Source organism: Trichechus manatus, unplaced genomic scaffold (assembly GCF_000243295.1).
Source record: "Trichechus manatus latirostris isolate Lorelei unplaced genomic scaffold, TriManLat1.0 scaffold00071, whole genome shotgun sequence".
Lineage (NCBI taxonomy): Eukaryota > Metazoa > Chordata > Mammalia > Sirenia > Trichechidae > Trichechus > Trichechus manatus.
In genome coordinates this window covers 8,076,984-8,100,004 of record NW_004444007.1, presented here as the reverse complement: position 1 = coordinate 8,100,004, position 23,021 = coordinate 8,076,984, and the positions used below count along the sequence as shown (strand labels likewise).

Here is a 23,021-nt window from a genome sequence, read left to right as displayed (position 1 = left end):
CTTAAATTTTCAAATTATGTCAAATGAATTTTTAAAGATTATCTAGTGCTCAATAGTCAGAATCAATTTCAAGGCAACTGGTTTAGTGCTCAACAAATTTATGTTGAATTGAGTTGTATTACATTGCCGTTATGGGGAGGGCGATCCTTCTCCCTACTAAATAACGTGCAGAATAATTGCAAATAGCTCTCAGTCAGAATTAGTCAATCTGAATATAACAGACACATAGACCAATGTGTTGGTTTGATAGTCTGAAGTCTGCTTTTACCTCTTTCACGAGATACGATAGCAATTTATCTAAGAAAGCGCCATGATGCTCTTTATTCATGTCTTAGAATCTAATTTCCACTTACTCATCTATATATAACATAAATTATGTTAAAACCGAACCCATTGCCATCGAGTCGATTCAGGCTCATAGTGACCCTACTGGACAGAGTAGAACTACCCCATAGGGTTTCCAAGGCTGTAAATCTTTACAGAAGCCGACTGCCACATCTTTCTCCCGTGGAGCAGCTGGTGGATTCACATTCCTGACCTTTTGGTTAGCAGCAGAGCGCTTTAACCACTGTGCCAACAAGGTTCCTCTACCTAAATTATGTTATAAAAGTCCAATGCATATATTAGAACCAGTTTCCTTAATTAGTGTATATATTGAGTTACAATGCAATTTCCTGTATTACCTGAGTTGTAATCAATGTGCGTCACAACAACAGTACTTGAAGAAAAGTGAAAGGTGCTTAAAGCAACTGTTTTTAAAGATACACAGTGCTCTCATAAGGAAAATTCTGCCTCACATCTTTCTAGCATGTTTGAGCCAGAAGTTAATAGCGAGGCAAAAAGAATAATGTTTTTTATGTGTGACTACTACAGAAATAAACCTCATTAGTAAAGAATACAATTCCACAATTTGACTCCTAAAATGAGATATGGTTTTCTTTTTTTTCTTCCTTTTCTCCCAGGTGCTAAATTGATTGGTATTAAGAGCCTAAAGATATTCTATACTGGCTATAGTTTGTCTCTCTTCAATAATCTCAATATTTGTGTTGTCTGTTGTATTTTTCAGTCAAGGGAATCCATTTCGTTAAATGACCTCAAGTCAGAAGTATCACCCCGGATTTCAGCGGAGGACCTGATTGACTTGTGTGAGCTCACAGTGACAGGCCATTTCAAAACACCCACCAAGAAAACAAAGTCCAGTAAACCAAAGCTCCTGGTGGTTGACATCCGAAATAGCGAAGAGTATCCTTTATGCATGCTGTTTTAAAGGGCAGTACTACCTTATTTATATTGTTTCCTTTTCCATTTAAAGGATGTGTGGTAAAAAACAATGAACATTGCTGGGATTCCTAGGAATTTAAATAGCTAAATAACTCTCAAACTGGATGCCAGAATAGATTTTCATGAGATTTCTTTACATAACATTACATACAAGAGACCTTAAAATGTTTTCTAAACAACACCATAATATTGGGATACTATCTCAGTATTTGTATTTCTCTGGTGTATATTGCTGTTCTTGAAGTGTTTAAATCTTTCCTGCTATAGATAGAGAAATGTTGGCAAAGATGAAGAGTAAATATATTCCTGATCTACCTGATAGCCAGATCTCAATACTGAACTTGTATTTATTATACTTTTTAAAACATTTGCTATGGAGAACATGTTATTTTTTCACTTAGATTTTTATTGTTGAACTTACTCTACTTCCAGTGATTTTGTTTGGCATTAAATTATGAGTAGTTACAAAATAGTAACAGTTCAGCCTTTCTCCTTATGTTTTCATTATCTGTCAGATTCTTATAAAACATGCCTTGATTCTTTTGTATTCTAGAATCTAGGTAAATGGTTTCCAAGCCTTCTTAACATAGCAACCTCCTTTTTAAATAAAAATTTTCTTTAGCCTATATAAAATCAAATGAGGAATTTTATTAGAATTAATTTCTTTCCTAATTTTACGTTTTTAGCATTACCTACATTGTTGTTGTTGTCAGTTGCCATGTCCTGGTGATCCTATGCACATTGGAACAAAACACTGCCCGGTTCTGTGCCATCCCCATGATTGGTTGCAGATTGGACCATTGGAATCCATAGGGCTTTCACTGGCTGATTTTCAGAAGTAGATCACCAGGCCTTTCTTCCTAGTCTGGCTTAGTCTGGCAGCTCTGCTGATACCTGTTCAGCATCATAGTAACACACAAACCTTCAGTGACAGACAGGTGCTGGCTGCTTATGAGGTACACTGGTCGGGAATCAAACCCAGGTCTCCCACACGGAAGGCGAGATGAGACCTACCACTGAACCACCACTGCCCTCAAGTACTAACAAAAGCTATGAATTAGGGTTAGTAGGTTGATGGTTTTTTATGTACTAATACTGGCACATAGTTAATTTTCATGTGCATATTTTCAATCTCCTTTTTGGAAATGAAATTTTAAAATTCAAACTATACATTTACAGAACGCCTGAAACAATCCATTGAGTCTTAAGTTACTAAGAATACAATTTGAGAGCCCACTATTTCAAATGTTATGTCCCTGTCTGGAGAGAGTGTTAATGTTCCTGGTTGTTAGGACTTCAGAGATACTGGAAGTCCCCTAGCAAAGTAGGTGAGTGGACTTCCAAAAGAAGCAATAATTCCAGTTTACTGGTCAGGGACTTCTGCTGTAGAGGTTTATCTATTATTTCAAGCATTTAAAATACTTTTAGTGTTTTTACCTTTTTAGTTTATGCTTCTTTTGATTGAGTTTTGATCATAGTCATTCTCTCATAAAACCGTCAGAAATGCTGATTTCTGTGCCCTGTTTTGATTTTAAAGACTATTACTAAAATAACTAAAATAGTTTATGTACACACACTACTCCTCTGATATTTACTTTCAAATAATTTAACTAATTATTTGAAATTTTAAAAACACACACACAATGAGAGTGTCACTTAATCCAAGGTTTTCCAAACCTCCTAAAACCCAAAACCAAACCCCTTGCCGCTGAATCAGTTCCAACTCCTAGCAACCCCATAGGACAGATTAAAATTGACCCCTAGGGTTTCCAAGGCTGTAATCTTTACAGAAGCAGACTGCCACATCTTTCTCCCACAGAGCGGTTGGTGGGTTCGAACCACCGACCTTTCAGTTAGCAACTGAGCACTTTAACTACTGCACCACCAGGGCCCCTTTCCAAAATTCATAGTCTGATTTTTTTCATTGATACTCTATTTTCTACAGGATAAATACAAATAGAACAGCAGAAATTAAACCAGCTAGCCTGAACATTGTTCCCTGATGAGTATGGGTGAGTCCTTTGATGTAGGAGTGACTCTATGTCATCCTACAATACTTAGTCCAGAGTTGAAACTAGGCAGAGACCTGGCATGTTTGTTTTACTATCTAAAATTATAGGCTAGAGTGAGAGAATCAACTTTTTTTTCATATCATTTTAGAGTGGGGTTTGGTCCAAGGGAATGAATAAAGGAAAATGAAGTCACCCGTCTTTTATGATCTTTCTAAAGGGCCCAACTTGTAAAATTTTTTAAATCTCTTTTGAAATCCTGCTTTAACCAAGATGTTGTTAAAGGTGTGCTCTTGAATTAAGACTTTTTACTGTCCTGTTGAAGATGCAAATGAACATGGCAACAATAATATACTATGCCTTACCAGTTATTTTAGAACAAGGACACCTTAGATGTAAGTGAATTGACTTCTAATAATAGCTATCATTGACCCTTACATTGTTCCAAGCATGCTTCTAGTCCTATGATGGAGATACTGTTATTCTATTTTACTGATGACAAAGGTGAGAAATGTTAAGCAACTTACCTCGGGCTATATAACTAGCAATTGGTAGAGCCAAGCTTATGCTCCTAAGCCTTATGCTATTTGGCAGGTGGATTTTTGGTCTCTACATAGGGCTGTTAAGCATAAACACTACCGAGATGAATAAATTAACATAAATTAATGACTGAATAAGACATGCATTGATTCCTCAAACTATATGTACTTATTCGTGTTATACACATTCTTTCAAATCTTAAAAATTCAGCTGTTAACCTTCAGTTCCTCTATACATAGGGGACCTAATCCCAAATACCAACTGAACAAATGTACCTGTGGTTATTTGTGTGTGTGTGTCTTAACATACCACAGAATCAAAGAAAGTAAGCTATTTTAAATTCTAGAAAGCAATTTTGGTATCCTTTGAGGGAGAAGGCATGTTAGAAAGTTCCTTTGCTATTATAACTTAATTTATAAGACTTAAGTCATTCAAAATTCTGGTGTGTGTTTGTTTTTGTGTTCATTTGTTCTCATTTTCCATGAAACTACTAAGTGTTTTAAAACTTAAATGAAAGCCTATTGAAATCCTCATAATATTTTTAAGTAATCATCTTTTCAGAGTAACTCTTTATTCTTACTAAAGTAAATCTCTGCAATTAAACTGTAGGACTTATGTGACTTTGCCAATCTGTTTGTTCAGAAATGACTAAATATTTAATACTAATACATTCTTGAAATAATTTATTTCTCCCTTGTAACAAAATATAATCCTATGCAGTAGAGGAAATAAGAAACTTTCTATATTACCTTCCTCTTCTCCAAAAATGTTAAGTTATCATTGAAATGTTGTTTATAGTATTTTCCAAATCATTTCTCATGTTCCTGTATCATTTCTATCCTCTTTTTTGCTTTTATAGGTCATTTAAATGGGACAACTTTGGTTGACATAGTTCTTACTTCTTCCTATAGGTGAAAATTTTATTTTCCTAAATTGTGCTTTCAGGAGATTAAATGTCTAAGATTAGGCTTCTTCTCATCTTTTTACCTCTGTAAAAAAGTGAAATGGTTGTTTATAAAAGAGAGGAAGGGTATCTTACTCATAAGCAAAATAAACTAGTGTCTACTGATGAATTTAAGGGACAGCCGTACAATCTCCCAGAACCCTCCCATGCCTGATGCCTGAAATTTGACTGTTAAAGCTGCAGTCCATTAGATTATGATATTAATATTCCCAGTTGACATACAAATACCCCACAAGATATGATATTTCACTTCACTGTCAGTTGTGATTATAGTGAGAGAAAATACTTTAGAGCACCAGTGATCTGAGGGAACTACCTCAACCCCCAGTGGGGGCAAAGCAGAGATGTACCAAAAGGGAAAGCAAAGCTGGAGGACATGAACTTTACACAAACTTCACAATAAAAACATAATCACAGAACTTTACAATAAGAAGGAACCCTAGAGATGATCTAGTCTAACCCCTTAATATCAGAGCTGAAGATGCAAGGAAGCTAAATAGCATGTTCAAGTTTTTGTTCAAATCATGTCTTAATTGTGTTTGTTTTTAATAAGAAAGAAACATGAAATATTAATCTAAGTAAAAGTTCAAATCAGAGATGTTTGTTCTTCAATACATTGCAGACATTTCATAGCAAACAGTAATTCCAGTGATTAAGAGGCAATAGACAATGTTTCTCATTTAATGGCATAAATTTCATAAGTAATGTTAATAGTTTCAAAGGTGATACACTAGCTAAAGTGTTGTTTTCTTTATTATTTCTAAATATTTAGGATTTTTAATTTCCTGGAGTTTATATTAAGTGGTCTTAGCCATGTAAATTGGTTCCAACTTATGTTATCTGTAGACAGAAATACTTTGAAGAAATATTATTCTCATTTACATGAAGTCAGGGCTGGATTTTTGCAGCTTTATTTTTAAAACTCTTGCTTTTTGCTTTTTTTTACATCAGATGTTAAAGGAAAGTCAACCTCAGACCTAAATTTTTTAATTTTTTAAATTGAAAACACATAAACTGTCTTGTTTTTATTATTTTGCCATGTTGTTCATCTTTAGTGCATACTAGTATTGTCCTTGTCTCTGTGACCTGAAGAGTTAGTTTCCTAGACCTTCTTTGAAGTACTATAGAGATATTTGTGGTCAGAGCAGGATAAATAATGATGAAGAGGCTTATTAAGATTTTGTTATCCCGTTCAGGCCTAGGTGCATACCACCTGAAATAAAATTTCTACCATATCAGAGTGAACCTTGTATAATGTGGTGGTACATGGTAGCCACTGGTGAGGAATTTCTTCACTGTCTGGATTGGGCTTAGTTGCAAGAGGTACATTAGCTATTGAAAAGCTCGTATTTGCTCTGAGACCCAGTTCCTAGGGTGCCATACAGGCTCATTCAATCAGCAAGTCATTCAACCTGTTGGAGGACCTGTTTTGCCAAGCAGTGAGGATACAGAGTCAAAGTCATGGTCTTGTGGGTGAGACAGAAATATTAAATAGATAATTACAATACAGTGTGAAATGGTCTGTCTGAGGCATACCCAGAATGCCATGGGAAAATAAAGGATGGACACCTAAACAAGGTGATGCCTGAGATGGGTTTTGAAAGACAGGTAGGAATTAGACCAGCAAAGAAGAAACAAGAGGGAGGACATTTCAAGCTGAAGAAAACACTTCATGGAGCACAGAGAGGTGTGAGAGAGAAACACATTCAAGGAATTATAAGTGCTCTGAGTTAGTGTGGCTGGCATACGTAAGAGTGGTGGGAAATAAGGCTAAAATCAGCAAAGGCAGCTTCATAGAGAATGTGGTATAACATGTTAAGAAGTTTGGGATTTACTACAAAGGCAGTGGGAAAGCATTAAAGAATTTTAATCAGATAAGTGGCATGCTCAGATTTGTATGTTAGAGAGATTACTTTGATGCAGTGTGGAGGGTGGGTGAGGTTGATGGTTCAGGCAAGACTAGAGGGATGGAATTACCCAGAGATTTGATGTACATAAACATTTCTTATTCGCAGTTACAAAGAGTGATGTCTCTATCTGTGCCCTAAAATAAAATAGTTCTACTGGGCCACTTGGGTCGGTATCTTTGCTGGAGAAAATCCAGAGAAATTACTTTTTCTGCTGTTTCTTCTTCCTTTTCTCAGAATGTGTGCTGGCAAAGGGGGACTCTATATCATGATGCTTACAAGCATTGATGGATAGATATACAAGCTGTGTTCTAGGCATTGTATTAAGCACTGTAAGAGATTCAAATAACAAAAAAAAAAAAAGTTTAAAGTCTTGATGGAGATATAAGACCTGTACAGTAGTATGTTTTATACAGGAACAAATTGCTGTCATGAGAGATGCACAGATAATGTAGGAAGGGAAAGTTTTATGGAGGAAACACTTGAAGGGTGGATAATACTTGAACACCCAAAAATATAGGGGGAAAAGTTCTTTAGGCAGAGAAAACTACAGGAGCTAGATGCCTAAGAACACATCCAGGAAACCATATATATGGTTAAATTATGTTGGGATTGAAATAGTTAGATCCTCTTCATGAGAGCTGAACTGAGAAATTTGGGCTTAATCCTACAGGCATCCATGGAAAGTTTTCAGCATGGATGTGATAATTAGAATTTTGTTTTAAAAATTTTAATCTGACAGTATTGTGTTTAAAATGGATTTCCAAGGGAAAAGACCAGACTTGGAGAAAACAGAAAGCTTTTGTAGTAGTCTAAGCTTAAGATAATGAGTGTCGGAAATAGGGAAGTATTAATGGGAATGGAGATGAGAGGATGGGATTTATTAGAACAATAAAATGTAGCGTGTTGCAACTGATTAGATATCAAAAATGAGGTATTAGACTAGATGATTTGGAGAATGGTGATATCAGTCCAAGAAAGCAGCAGATATGGCAAGGAAATGATGGTATCTAAAAATATAATTTTTTGTTTAAACACAGAAGAAAACAATCTTTGATGGTTATGGGGGTGGGGAGGGAGGGCAAGGGTTATTCACTGACTAGATAGTAGATAAGAATCATCTTAGGTGAAGGGAAGGACAGCACACACTACAGGGGAGGCCAGCACAACTGGACTAAACCAAAGCTAAGAAGTTTCCTCAATACAATCAAATACTTTGAGAGACAGAGTAGCAGGGATGCGGGGTCTGGGGACCATGCTTTCAGGGGACATCTAGGTCAATTGGCCTAACAAAGCTTATTAAGAAAAAGTTCTGCATTCTTCTTTGGTGAGTGGTGTCTGGGGTCTTAAAAGCTTGCAAGCAGGCATCTAAGATGCATCAGTTGGTCCCAACCACTTGCAGTAAAGGAGAACGAAGAACACCAAAGACACAAGGAAAGTATTAGCCCAAGAGACAGAGTGGGCCACGTAAACCAGAGACTTCACCAGCCTGAGACCAGAAGAACTAGATGGTGCCCAGCTATCACCAATGAACGTCCTGACAGGGAACACAACAGAGGGTCCCTGATGGAGCAGTAGAATGATGGGATGCAGAACTCAAATTCTAGTAAGACCAGACTTAATGGTCTGACTGAGACTGGAGGCACCCCAGAAAGCATGGCCCCTGTACTCTCTATCACCCCAGAACTAAAACAATTTCTGAGGCCAACTCTTCAGACAGGGATTGGACTGGACTGTGGGACATAAAGTGATTGTGAAGAATGTGCCTCTTAGTCAGGTAGATACAAAAGACCAAAGGGGCAGCTTCTGTCCAGAGGTGAGATGGGAAGGCAGAGAGAGTTAGGAGCTGGTTGAGTGTTCATGGGGAATCAGGGGCGGAGGGGAGAACTAGGCTGTCACAGAATAGGGTGAGCGGTCGGGGTCTCATAACAATGTATGTAAAAAAAAAAAAATTTCTGTATGGGAGACTAACTTGAAATGTAAACTTCATTTAATTACAACAATAAATTCGTATATATAATTTTTTTATCAGTTAATGCTATTCAGTTACATTATCTATGAGGAAACTATGGGCTTAATTCCATATTTCCTTTTGGTTATTGATATACTAAAGGTATAACCTTCAGTTTGAGCTCAAAGATATATAACACCAATTATAATTAATTAATATAGCAAACAAACAAGCCAACATGCAAGTACGTATACCTTAATAAGCAGTCTGGTGAAATACTGGTATGCTTTGTCTATAGAGGTGTGATTTTACTAAGTGCAGTACCCAACAAAGAGACTATGCTCTTTTAGGACTTACGAAAAAACATGAGATTATTTCTGTGTTGAATTTTGAGCAAATATTTAAAAGGAATTTTGAAATAAATCTTTTTTGTAAAGTCAGTCTTTTTTGGAATATGATTATTTACCCATGTACCTATCTCATTTGTAAAACTGCCCTCCCCCCTTATAATCTGTTTGAGTAAAGTGAAATATACCTATTTGTAGTATTGTTATGTGTTTGACTTATTTATGAATGCAGGAAAGTCTTCCTATGTTAGAAACCTAGAAGATAATACACATCACCCTACCTGTTAGCTGTTTTGATAATCCAACTCTTTTATTAGAAGAAACTTTCCATACTTTTTCTGGACTATTTCTACACTGGACCATCAGATTTTGATTAATGTGTAATTTTATTTTTTCTATAAGCACTCATTTGATTGCTTTTTGTTAGTGTCTGCCTATGGAATGTTGAACCAGGGAGGATTACAGCTTACTGCAAAACTGGGTAAGATGTATAGTAGAAGATCACCAGGTGCCATAGAAAAATCATATGTTAACTGGAGTATATCACAGAGTGCAATCAGAGTAGTAAACGGCTCTAATCATATACCTGGCCAAATGACTGCTGCAATAACTAGATACTTCTATGCTTTTATAGCTACTATTATTCCATAGTAGAGATTCCATTGTAATTACTGCCAACATCTTTGATCGTGTGTTTTATCTTATAATTCCTTCAAGTATATCATCAAAAATCCTAATATTGAAAATGTCTTATAAGCATTGGAAGGTTAAAAATTAGTGCTTATGGGTGCCATTGCCACTTCTGCTAATACCAAAGTGAAAACTTTGGTGGGCATTGTTAGAATTACACTGTCAAGATGTATATATGATTGGGGCAGAATTACAACATAAATACTTTGGCCTCTGTTGCCTTAATAGTCTGTAAACTAAGTACTTTGAAGCTGTCTCTTTTTTAATTCCTAGTTTTTAAGTTAGCATAGTGTCTGGCAATTCCACACTACACTTAGTGTAGAAGCTCTTTAAGTGTAGATCACGTTTACCCCGTAACTATGTTTATGCTGACAAGCAATGACTTTTTTAAATGCAAAAGGTGAATATAGATAATTCAGATGTTTGTTTTGATTCAGAACTCAGAATATAAGGAAAGCAATGAAGTGACAGTCATAATCTTAAAATTTGTATGGTTGCATGTTCATCTGTAACACTACTACAGTACGCAGAGCCTGTATATACCTGTCCTTCACTGCAGTACAATGAAATAAAATTAAAGTCCTCAGGGCATTAAGAAAGTGCTTATCTTACCTCATGCTCTTTCGTTTTTCTCTTTTTACCGGATTTGGCCAAGAGTTGATCACTGTTGACTTTGGTCACTCAGAGTCACTACATGTCCGAAATTATCTTCTGTTTCACTCTTCAATTATCATTCTGTCCGAGTAATACAAAATATACTGAAATCTGTACTTTGCTCATTTTTCAAATACTTAGTATTTAATTGTGATTTTGAAAGAGTCAAAAAGTGGAACAAGTATTCAGCTACCTACCTTTTCAGTATAATGTAACAGCCTCTCAGATTTTTATAAATTGCCTAAACAAGTTCTACTTCATATTATGATGGCTGAATCACATGAGAATTTGTATTGTAAGCTGTTAAATAATTACCAATGAAACAAGATCCTTAAATAACTAAACTGTCTGTGTTGTCTAACCTATTTAAATAAAAAAGAATGTTCATTATAAATATTCTATTACATAATTAGGCCAACCTCATTCTTCCTCTCTTGGGCCAGTAGTGCAGTTAAGCAGAAAAGATTGGAAGTTTGGCCACCTTGTCTACAAGAATTCATTTGTACCCAGTCTTGCTTAGGCTAGAAGTTTTATGGCAAGAGTATTTTTGGAAGAGTGTTCTTGAATGAGTGTTTTTGGTTGTTTTCCAGGATTTTTTGATTGAATAAGAACTAGAATAAGAGTAGAGGAAGTATAGTGTCAAAATTGCCAAAAATAGGTTTGGAATGGTTTTGCATTTTGAGTAAAACTTTCCTCTTCCCAAAAAGATTCTGTCACCATAATATTTTGTCAAGCATTTTAACGTTTAAGCTAGAATTTTTTTAACATCAAGCTATAAAGCACAATCACCAGAAGATTCTAAGATGATAACAAATTTATGACATATTTCTAGTGACTAAAAGGCAGTTTAAACTAAATTTTTCTTTAAAAGCGCATAGTAAATAGATGATACTTAACCAACAAAATCACCCAGATACTTAGCTATGATTTTTGTTGCAGGCATTGTATATTTGGATACAGATGGGTACTTTTTTGAAACCAAAGATTCACATTATTTATCTTGTAAAATAAACAATTTTACTTCTAAAGTCAGTGCTTCTAATTTTCTAATCATATGTGGCTGAACAAATTGCATTCGGGAGGCACTAAAATGTGGTTTTGTAGTGTAAAACAGTCTAAGGATTGTCTTTAAGTTTTTTATTTCTGATTTTCAAAGGAGACAATCTAACTGGTTCAGCTTGCATGAGCTATTCACCTTTACTTCCCGCTTCTCCACTGTCCAGTCAGCCAGGCTTGTAGCAGGGTCGTGTGATACCAACATGACAGCCTAGGCCCCCCGCTTCGTCAGGGGTGGTGGTTAAGGGCCCTTCCAAACCAGCAAGTAGGGACTGGGTAGACAACCCAAACGTGTCTGCTACAGCATATGATGACTAGGATAGATTCGTATTGCTTTTGGTACTGTAAAAGAACTAGAAAGGAAAAATGTTAACAATTGATAAACACAGAAATTCTCTCTGGCAACTGATTCAGACCTGACAAATGTAGATACATTTGCTAAGAATATTTGGGTTGTTACGTTCTTAGTTTGTGGTATCAAACATTTTCATCTTGAAGATAGCTCTTCAATGAAAATAAAAGTACTATCAGCGTAATTATGTGCTGAGGACAAAGTCATTATTGTTCATGAAAATTGCAACAGAGAATATGGGAAATAACTGAATGTTTGAGAAACCAGTGCTAATGAGATTCAAAGGTGATCTGCCCATGATTATAAATTCTCTGCCCATTCTAGAAGACGCTAACTAAACAATGTCCACTGGAATGCTAACGTTGATAGTATCTCCTTCCATTTTTCAGAAGTTTTTATGATCACTTATGTCATTATTAATGTCAAATATTTTTCTTTAAAGAAAAAATGAAGTAGGCACTGACTAGAAAATTTAAAATGTAAAATATGTATTCATTTTCCACCATCATTCTTTAGACTGGAACCCTCAAATTTCTTCTTTCACGTCACCATTAATGAGAGAGAACAAAAGAGACAGTCGGACAGACAAAGAATGAGACAGAGAGAGAGAAGTAGGATTCTAAAAGATGAGTTTACAAACTGGGGCAAGTGAGAAACTGCCAAGTCAATAATTATAATTTTCCCCCTTCTACAGCTGATGACTGGAGTGTTTTGGGGGGAGTTTTAGCTGCATGTGCCATAACCTTTTAAAACTATGACTTTTCCATTTTTTAAACAGCCTATCTAAAGTGGAAGTTTAAGAAAAAATGCCTCTATTGAACATACAAACATCCCTTCGTGGATGTTAAGGAAGGGATGTTGCCTGAACTTCTTTTAATCCACTTTCCATCTACTCCCCTTCTAGCTTTTCTTCATGTTGTTATCAAAGTGCAAATCTGATATGTTACCTCTCTGCTTCAAACACTTTCTTGACTTCCATTGCTCTTAGCATAAAGACGAATATCATCAAAATGGTCAACAAGGCTCTGCATGGTCTGAGCTCTGCATCCATTTCCAGGCTTATCTTATCCCGTGCTCCTCCTTGCTCTCTAAATTCCACTGACACTGTCCTTCCTTCATTTCTAATTGATCATGTTACTTCCCACTACAGGCCTAATTTTTCTGTCTGAAATGTTTATCCCTTTCACCATCCTACCCCACCTCCATTCCATCCCTCTGCCCAGTTAACTATTATTAATTCTTCAAATTTTAACTCAGCCATTACTTTCTTAGGGGAACCTTCCCTGTCCTCCTCAAATTGATATATCCAATCAAAGAATCATATACTTCTCTTTCAGAGTCTTCAGTTTTTGTATTATGTTTACTTTTTAAAGAATAATTTCATTAATGAATGGTATTTAAGAATGTCTTCCTCTCTAGACTTTTTATAAAGAATGGTCTTTTGTTTATTTCCAAAGTTGTGTTTTCATTCTTTTAATTGTACATTTTAATTACTCTCTGGGGCATTTTTTTTCTTTAAGATCTTATATTTCTAATTATTTTAAGCTAATAAAACCAAACCTGTTGCCATCCAGTCAGTCCTGACTCATGGCAATTTTGGGTCAGTTACAAAATAGAACTGCTCCATAGGGTTTTCTCGGCTATAATCCTTTAGATGAGTAGTTGACCACAAACTTCTTGCACCGCCTCGGAACCTTTTTAAGCTAATAAATGCCTTTAGTTCCTAAATCAAAAGTAATTAATAGTCAATGAGACCATCAGAACCCTTCTAAAGTGCAGTGCAATAAAATATCTCCTCCTTCAGAGAATGTAAAACTGAAAAGAATGGAAATGTCAGCTAAGTTTACTTGAGAAATAAACCTACAAACAAGGGTATTTGCAACCAATACTAATGACCTCTAACAATCCTATGTAGAGTCCCAATTAGCAATCACTTTCCCAAAATGGATAGGCTCTTGCAGTATCAAGTTAGACTTGAGAATACCCACTTGCCTGTATCACTTTTGGAGCCCAGTGTCGTAGTGGTTAAGAGCTGGGCTGCTAACCAAAACGTTAGCAGTTCCAGTCCACCAACTGCTCTTTGGAAACTTTACAGGGCAGTTCTACTCTGTCCTATACGGTCCCTATGAGTGGGAATTGACTCAGCGGCAACTGGTTTGGTTTTGGTATCACTTTTAGAGCTTTAGAATAATAATAGTACTAGCAATGAACTAAAAAATGTGACTATCGCACAACCCATGTGAATACCATTGACTTGTTTAATCAGGGTCTTCTGTAGGTCTTTCGTTAATTTTCTTTTCCCTTTCACTCCATTTTCACATCTTTTCCCCCGTAGAGGTGCCTTACTTCGTTTAGATAAGATACTCATGTGCTTGAGCATGGAAGATGTTCAGCAGTACTGTCATCTGGAAATCAATTATGCCATATTTTTATGCTGTAAAAAAATTAGCATAGTGCACTTATGAAAATACCTGGCGGGGGGACAGTGCGGTTGGCAAACAAACTTAGAAGATGCATATTATTTGCGTAAAATATGGTACCTCTTTGTGTTTCTCTCATGCACGCAAGTCTACACACAAATAAATGTTTTCCTTACACTTTCCTTCTCAGTTTTATTCGTGGCCACATTTCAGGCAGCTTCAATATTCCATTCAGTACTGCATTCACAGCAGAAGGAGAGCTTACCCAGGGCCCTTGCACTACTATGCTCCAGAGCTTCAAAGGGAAGGTCATTGTCATCGTGGGGCATGTGGCAAAGCACACAGCTGAGGTAAGTGTATGCAAAAATATCATAAGCACGTTTGATGAATTATTTACCTGTCTACTGTCTAGGTTGTCTAATAGTATATTTCATCAGGAGTTGTTCATAAATGAAATGACCTTTGAAGATCTGTCTACTCTTATATAGAAAAGTTTGTCTTTCTCCCAGTAAAAGTACTCGAGTTTTTCCCCAGCTTAGTTCAGCATCAGGAGCAACAGTAGATTTAGAAAAATCCAAATGATAGCCTAAGTGGTTTTTTGTTTGTTTGTTTTCTAACTGCTTTCTGAAATTGCTAAGAAGTGGCTTGAATTTCCTCCAGAGAAAAACAGTGGGGATTGAGGAGGCTCTAAAAGCTGGTAATGATGGAGTCCGTTGGGCTTGAGGGTTTTATTTACTATCAGCACAAAGCTTTTCATGATAGAGAATTCAGGAAAGGTATCAACTTTCAAATATTCATGGATAACTTCACGGATAAGAATCAGCATGCATCCAGTCCCCAAAGTGTGGAGATTGGTACAATCCCCACTTTCCCACTGCCCACATGGTATCCAGAGCTAGGACAGATCTCACAAGTTAAAAGGACACTGTCCTTCAGACTGTCAAATAAGGCAGACACCAGCCACAAGTTTGAGAGTCAGCATGACACCCTCACTTTCACCTCCTGGCTCCCCTTTCTCCCTTGGGTTCAATAATTCTATGGAATGCCTCACAGAACCCTCAGAGAGTACAACACGTAAAATTATAGATTTATTATAGCAAAGGGATACAAATCAGGATCATCATAAGAAAAAGCAGCATGGGCAAGGTCTGGGAGGGTTCCCAGTGTGAAGCTTCCACATTCCAAAGAGGACACATCACCCGCCCTTCATCAACCTTCTGAGCCTTCATGTTCCAGGCTTTTATTGGCCAGTACTTCATGATAGGCTAAACAATGCCTCCTGAGGCTAATTGATATTGGCCTCCCAGGTGAATCTTTTCTGATCTGGTCAGCACCATTCAGCAGCACAAATCCTCAGGTGTGGCCTAGAAGTCCCAGACCAGTGAGCCCCCAACACTCCAAGGGTTATTTCTCCAGAACCAAGAACAAAGACCACCTTAATTTGGGTAAAGCTAAGTGCTTTACCCTTCAATATATGTAGAGTATATGAAAGAAAATAGCTTCCGTCTTCCTTGGCTATGTTTTGAACAAACTGAAAAATAAAGACTATCATATTGAAATAAAAAATATCACCTTTATATTTTATAAAAGCCAAGATGGAGGATATAGCTTAGTGTGAGAGCCAAATGGACTTGCTAACAGATCACCCAAAATTAGGCAGAGAACCTATCTAGATATAGGCAACATATAACCAGAATAGGCCATTCATCTCAAGGGACAGATAGATCTGCTCCTGGAAAAATAACAGAGGTAGCTTGCTCCCTGAGGCAGCTTGTTCCCAAGAGGAAGAAGGGCAGGATTGAGCCTTCTCAAATTTGCCAATCTTGGGGACAGAGAGAATAAAGAGATAAAAGGAAAGGTCAGTAATACACTTAGAAAAATTTCTTCCCATGGAAGTCAGGAGTAGAGATAAAATATTCCCCTCTAATATGCACATTCCTTTGTGTCTGTTTAAACTGAACAATCGAGACATGTGGTTGCTGAAAGTGTAGTCAAATGAGAACTTTACGACTTTTAGTCATAGGACATTTTAAGCATTTAACAACCCTTGTCTCAAAAATAAATGTTAATGGTAGCATTGGCTTTTGACGATAAACAAAGGTCAACCTTGTTAAAGATTAACTAGCCATACTAAAGAAGTATCCTGAGTGGATATTAGTTATAAGTCATAAATCACTCACCTCTCATATATGCATATCCATCATCTGACAAGGAACAATACACGTATTTCACAGAAAGTATAGTAAATGGGAACATTATAAAACTAAAGCCATAATATCTATATTATTTTTATGTAACTTATTAAATTATTATGATTATTTTGCTACTACTGCTATACTGCTGTTGCTACATTTATCTGTATTTCTATGTCATTCCAAAGAAGAATGTTAGTTTTCTATTACAATGCATATCAATACATTCATCTCACAGAAAACACTATTGAAAACCGTGTATTTCTAAGTTCCAAGTAATCTATGCCTTAGGAAGAAATCCCAGCAATGATAATAATCCCAATTGTCGACTGGTCTTTATGTGCTAGGCACTGTGGTAAATACCTTTCATATATTCTCTTATTTCATTTAACAACTCTGTGAGGAAGGCATTATTCTACACATTTTACATAGAAAAACTTAGATTCAAAGTTTATATAATTTTTCTGCATCGAAGCCAGGATTGAAACATCTCACTCCACAGGCCATACCCTTAACTTAGTGAGTTCTTAAGTCTTTTGAGTCTGAATACTATTTGTCTCATTTTTTTAAATAGGCTTATTGTGACTTTTCACAGATCACAGTAGTTCTTCCCAGTGTATGAAATTATACTTACAAGACTTGAAATTAATTTTTATGTTCTAAGTGCTAACAAGTTCAGGACTATTTTCATGAAGTTTTCACATTTTGAAAGATGGTATCTAATAAGTATACCCTGTATGATTTAATCTTAAATATGCCAAATGTTTTTGAACATTCTACTCAGTATGCTAATCTCCAGCTGTAAGTTTATTCTAATTTTACCGTGAAGATCAAAGTGTATATAAGTCAATAAGTAATTCATTTATTTCTTTAAACAATCAAATCAATCAGAAAATATTTGTCATCCGTTGGTGCTTGACACTGTGTGAAATGCTGTAGTCTATTATAATATCAATAAATTTAAACTTTTGACATGTGAGAGAAATCTGGAAGCATGGCAATTCAGATAAGTAATAACAGTATATGATAATAACAGTAATAAATAGAGAGCCACCCACATTCAGAATAAATTAGTCAATGTCATGCCTATCAGAAACCAAATGCTATTGTGAACAATTCCCTCTTTATTAAACCCTTCATAATTATTCATACCTGTGAGCAACAATGACTGAGCAAATTATATGCTTGGCCATTAATGCTTCAATCCAATACCAGGAAATCATTTTTGAGAAACAGTTTTAGATATGTGTATAGAGCTATGTCTTTAATAATTTTTCTCATCATAGGATACAGAGAATTTTTGATATTTATTTGCTTGTACTGTCACGTTATCTTTTTGCCTGCTGTACAGATCTGTATGGCCTTTGTAATGCTTTTTTCTCCCCACTAAGTTGAAAGCATCTCAGTTTAAAGCATATTTATTGAACCTCTGTTATGTTATCTGTGGTTATGCTGGCTATCTTCCATTTGCCCCACCTCCCACCCCAGATCCATTCTCCACCCTTCTTCTCTGCCCTAGGAGGCTGATTTCCATATCTTCTGGCTTCCAGTCATTCAGCTAACAGGGGAACTCTGATAGGTTAGGGGAGGGCAGGAAGTCAGGGTATTTATCTCCTGGCCCCCTCCCTGAAAGATTGCCTCAGGTTGATTGTGTCCCTCTACTGACGGTTAAGAGCCCTGGTGGTGTGGTGGTTAAGAGCTCACTGCTAACCAAAAGGTCAGGAGTTTGAATCCACCAGCTACTCTTTGCAAACCCTATAAATAGGACAGTTCTACTCTGTCATATAGGGTTACTATGAGTCGGAATAGACTCAACAGCAGTGGGTTTTTTTGTTTGTTTGTTTGTTTTTACTGAAGGCTAACACTTCTCTTCAGGTTGCCTTCTCTATACAACTCTCTCTTTCCAGCCCCTGGTCCCTTTGGCTCTCGGGGTGGCAACAACTCTGCTTCTACTAGTCCTAGGTTACTGCACTGTTGCTGTGATTCTCCTACATCCTACCCACACCTTTGTCATTAATCTCTTTATAGGTAAACCCCCCTCAATTTATCTTAAGGGCATGTTAGTCAGCCTCCCTTCTGTTTCTTACTAGCTATGTTAGCTTGGACAAGTTATTTAACCTCTCAAGTCACCATTTCTTCATTTATTAAATGAAAATGAATAATGCCTACCTCAGAGCATTGTTGCAAAGATTTTAGATCAGGCATATAAAGTTTAGTGCAGAGTCTGATACTAATAAACACTCACTTAAAAATCTACCAGCCACTCCTTGCAAACCCTATAGGGAAGTTCTGCTCTGTCATATGGGGTTTCTATGAATCAGAATAGACTCGACGGCAATGGGTTTAGTAACATCAGTTATTAATTTTATTTCCCATTACTATTATTTGCATATATGTGAATTTAATAAGTATTATTTGATAATGATAGTATAAACGTTCTAGAGTTTGATGTGTTCAGGCTGCCACAGTTCATCTGAGCCCTCCAATTTTTGGTCAGACAGTAGTGGAGAAGTTTTCCTGAGAGATGTTCTAATCAGGTCTCTTCTTTTTCCTCTGCGGTGTAAAAAATTCCAGTGATTTCCAAGGAAGTAGCAGCTTTTCTTCTAAATTAAAATCAGTGCATTGCAGTTGGAAGCTGGCAGAATCCCATTTGAAAAAAGATTAAGAAAGCCACAATTGAATGCTGTGAAAAGAAAGCAAGGGTGCCAATTTTAGTCACTATAGTTACAAATTATCATTGCAAATGTTTATGATTTTCATGTCGCATCCATATTTGGACTTGGGGATTTTCTGTTTGCAAAACAGTAGGCACTGATTGTAATTTTTCTAGCTTTACGTCCTCTATTAACTTACTAGTTAAAGAACTAGTCTGAAAATCCAACAAATGAAAATATTAAATGAAATAAATAAATCAAATGAAATAAAATAAATAAATAAAATCAAATAAAAGGGCTTTCAATGATGGATTTCACAAGTAGCAAAATATCATTGAACAACTCCAAGAAAGAATAAATGAACCACTTATCTAGGATATGACAGTGCTAAAATCACCCATTTGACCTCCAAATTAGAACCGGAGTATCTTTTGTAGTATAAATATGAAGAAATTATGCTACAATGACTAGATGTATTGAACATATTGCCTAAAATCACATAGAAGAAGACAATAGATCTGAGGAATACTACTTATTCATGTGCCTGAATAACTATAATTGGAAGATATATGATACCATTTTAATTATGTATTCATTAACTATTTACTATAATTACAATAGATTAGCAGTTCATTGCTATGAGATGGTTGCTTTGCATTTATCCCTTCGTAAGCCTTTTGTATTTGGCCTAACTTCCACATTAAATACACCAGAAATCCTTCAGAATGTGCTATTTCTTATCTAGGTAAAACATTACTTTTCTCTAGAATAGGGCAAAGAAGATGAGCTACAAAGATCTTGGTTTATTAGGGTTTCAAGTAGAGGCTTCTCTGGACCAGGATTAAGCCCTGCTAAATGTCGCTTGCCGGTCTTTAGTTCACCTTACCCTAAAGGTTAAAGTAAGCAGTGGGTTATGGTATAATCAAGTGTATCCAGATATGCTGTGAGCAAAATTATATTAGTATTAAGAAAAATCAGAATTAGGTATCCTCACATGAGTTAAATGGAGTCCTAAGTCTCTGAAATGTATACTGCTGCTCCAAGGGTGGACCAGATTCTGTGCTGAACCTTGTGCTGTGTGGCTGGGTTTAGTTTGACAAGCCAAAGAAAGATACACTACTTCTAGTGGTAGGGTTTAAGGGTGTAGGAAGACCTTTGTATCAAAACAGGTGCAATGTCAGTTCAGGCCTTAATGGTGTCACATTTTAAATAAAAAATATGGCAAGGTCTCACTCTTGTTTTCTTGCAGAGATAATCATCTTTTTAAAACTCACATGGGAAACTGCATCTTTGGATGCTAAACTGGAATTAAATTCCCTGGGCATAGAGGAAAAACATGTCAGCATGATATATTCAGAAAGCCTCATAAAAGGTACCTCTTGCAAAACTGAAATGTGCTGAATTAATCCCAGAGTGCAAGTGTATGAGTCTGGGAATTAAGGCAATAACTATTTGGATCAACAGGGGGAGGTAGAGGGAGTCTGTTGTTGTTATTAGCTGTTGTTGTTGCCCTGACTCATGACGACCCCATGCACAGCAAAATGAAATGTTGCCGTGTCCTGAGCCATCCACGTAATGGGTTGCAGATTAGACCATTATGATCCATAGGGTTCTCATAGGCTGATTTTCAGAAGTAGATCACCAGGCCTTTCTTCCGAGTCAGTCTTAGTCTAAAAGTTCCACTGAAACTTGTTCGCCATCATAACAACACGCAAACCTCTACTGACAGATCAGTGGTGGCTACACATGAGGTGCATTGGCTGGGACTTGAACCTGAGTCTCCCACATGGAAGGTGAGAATTCTGTCACTGAACTACCAATGCCCCACAGAGCTAATCTACCATTCATTAAAAAAAAAAAAAAGTTTCCATTGAGTTGATTCCAACTCCTGGTGACCCCATGTGTGTCACAGTGGAGCTGTGCTCCATAGGATTTTTAATGGCTGATTTTTCAGAATTAGACCACCAGGCCTTTCTTCTGAGATGCCTCTGGGTGGCCTCAAACTGCCAACCTTTCAGTTAAAAAATGAAAGGACTCAGTGCCCCAGATGGGCCTGACAGCTGTGCAGTCCTGTCACCAAGTCCCTGCATCACCATGCAGCCTTGTCAGTATCTCCCAAAATTTTGCCAGATATCCTGAAGAAACTTGGAGATACCCTCATGATCAAAATCAACAAGATTGGAAAGAACTTTGGCTCGAAGTACCCTTTTGGCCAAGTATGAGCTCTTCAATGTGGGTGGAAGTGTGAAGGACCAGATGAGCATGGAGATGATCGAGGATGCTAAGTGAGCCAGGATACTGGGGATACCATCTGAAACCCAAGGATACCATCGTCGATCCAATGTCTGGGAACACAGGGATCAGACTGACCCTGGCTGCCATCATAAGGGGCTATTGCTGCATCATCATGATGCTGGATAAGATGAGCATGGAGGTGTATGTCCTGAGGTAGGAATTGTGAGGATGCCCACCAATGCCAGGTTTAACTCCCCCAAGTCACATGTAGGGGTGGTGTGGTAACTGAAGGATAAAATCCCTAATCCTCACATATTAGACCAGTACTGCAACGCCAGCAACCTGCAGCTCACTAGACAACACTACTCCCCCAAGTCACATGTAGGGGTGGTGTGGTAACTGAAGGATAAAATCCCTAATCCTCACATATTAGACCAGTACTGCAACGCCAGCAACCTGCAGCTCACTAGACAACACTACTAAGGAGATACTACAGCAGTATGATGGGAAATTGGACATGCTGGTGGCTTCAGTGGACATGGGCGGCACCATCATGGGCACTGCCAGAAAGCTCAAGGAGAAGTGTACTGGCTGCAGAACCATTGAGATGGATCTCAAGGGGCCCATCGTTGCAGAACCAGGAAGCTCAATCAGACAGAGCAGATGGCCTGTGAAGTAGAGGGATTGACTATGACTTCATCCTCATGGTGCTGGACAGGATGGTGATGGGCAAGTAGTTCAGAAGCAACGACAAGGAGTCCTTGCCCTTTCCCCCATGCTGATTGCCCAGGAGGGCTACTGTGTGGTGGTATTGTGGGCATCACCATGTCCATCACCATGACAGCCACCAGGAGCTGCAGGAGGGCCTGTCATTTTGTTCAGCTCTGTGAGGAACTACATGCCCAAGTTCCTAAGCACCAGGTGGATGCTATCAAAGGGTTTCATAGAAGAGGAACATTGTGGTGAAGAAGCCATAGTGGCACCTCAGAGTTCAGGAACTGAGTCTGCTGGCCTTGCTGACAGTGCCACCAAAGGTCACCTGTGAACACGCTACTGAGGTCCCTTGAGAGAAGGGCTCTGACCAGGCATCTGTAGTCAGTGAGTTGGGATGATCCTGGGGATCAGTCCCAAGAGCATGCTGCCATCCCTGCCCACGAAAAGGTTCAGCCTTAAGAATCAAGTCCACAAAGTTTTACAAGCAGTTCACACGGATCCTACCAACAGACCCATTGAACAAGCTCTCACACATCCTGGAGGTGGACCACTTTGGTCTGGTGATCCACAAGCAGATCCAGTACCATAGCAACGAAGTCCAGTAAAAGGCAGATGGTGTTTGGTGTCATCACCACCATTAGCTTGCTGAACTTTGTGGTTGCTTGGAAGCAGGACCAGAAAACAAACTAAACTCAGGAAATGCCTTAGAATCCAGGGCTGTTGGGGCAGCAGCAGAATTCCGATTTCTCATATTCTTCTTACGTGGGGTCCATTCTCTGTTGCTTTCATAAACACTACACAAACACATATGATTTCTAACTGTCTGATGCTGGGTTCTGCTTTATCAATGACAGGAGCAAGGAGCATGTGGACCGGATGCTTAGTTCAGGGGCCAGCATAAACGTTACAGCTTTTCTCTTGTTAACACTTGCTACCTAAATGAGTGTCCTTATTAGATGAAATGTGTTTTTCTTTAAGTTTCTCTTAAAATGTTTTTTAACAAGGAAATCTTAGTAAAACAGAATTTGGAGGGGCAGATGAACACATGCTGATTG

General features: G+C 37.5%; 1 protein-coding gene and 1 pseudogene across 7 annotated transcripts in view; both read left to right on the top strand.

Moving 5' to 3' along the window:
* TBCK (TBC1 domain containing kinase) overlaps positions 1-23,021 on the top strand; it is a 273,293-nt gene that overhangs the window by 221,236 nt on the left and 29,036 nt on the right. For 5 of the 7 annotated variants that reach the window (XM_023734773.1, XM_023734774.1, XM_023734772.1 and 2 more), the window contains 2 exons: positions 1,067-1,242; positions 14,362-17,852. In XM_023734773.1, the coding sequence (XP_023590541.1) occupies positions 1,067-1,242; positions 14,362-14,659 (474 nt within the window). In that variant the 3' untranslated portion in view covers positions 14,660-17,852. Of the gene's footprint in view, positions 1-1,066; positions 1,243-14,361; positions 17,853-23,021 lie in introns of those variants that run through there. The other 2 variants (XM_023734775.1, XM_023734777.1) reach the window with 2 other exon arrangements.
* On the top strand, positions 21,162-22,656 carry LOC105756484 (cystathionine beta-synthase-like; annotated as a pseudogene).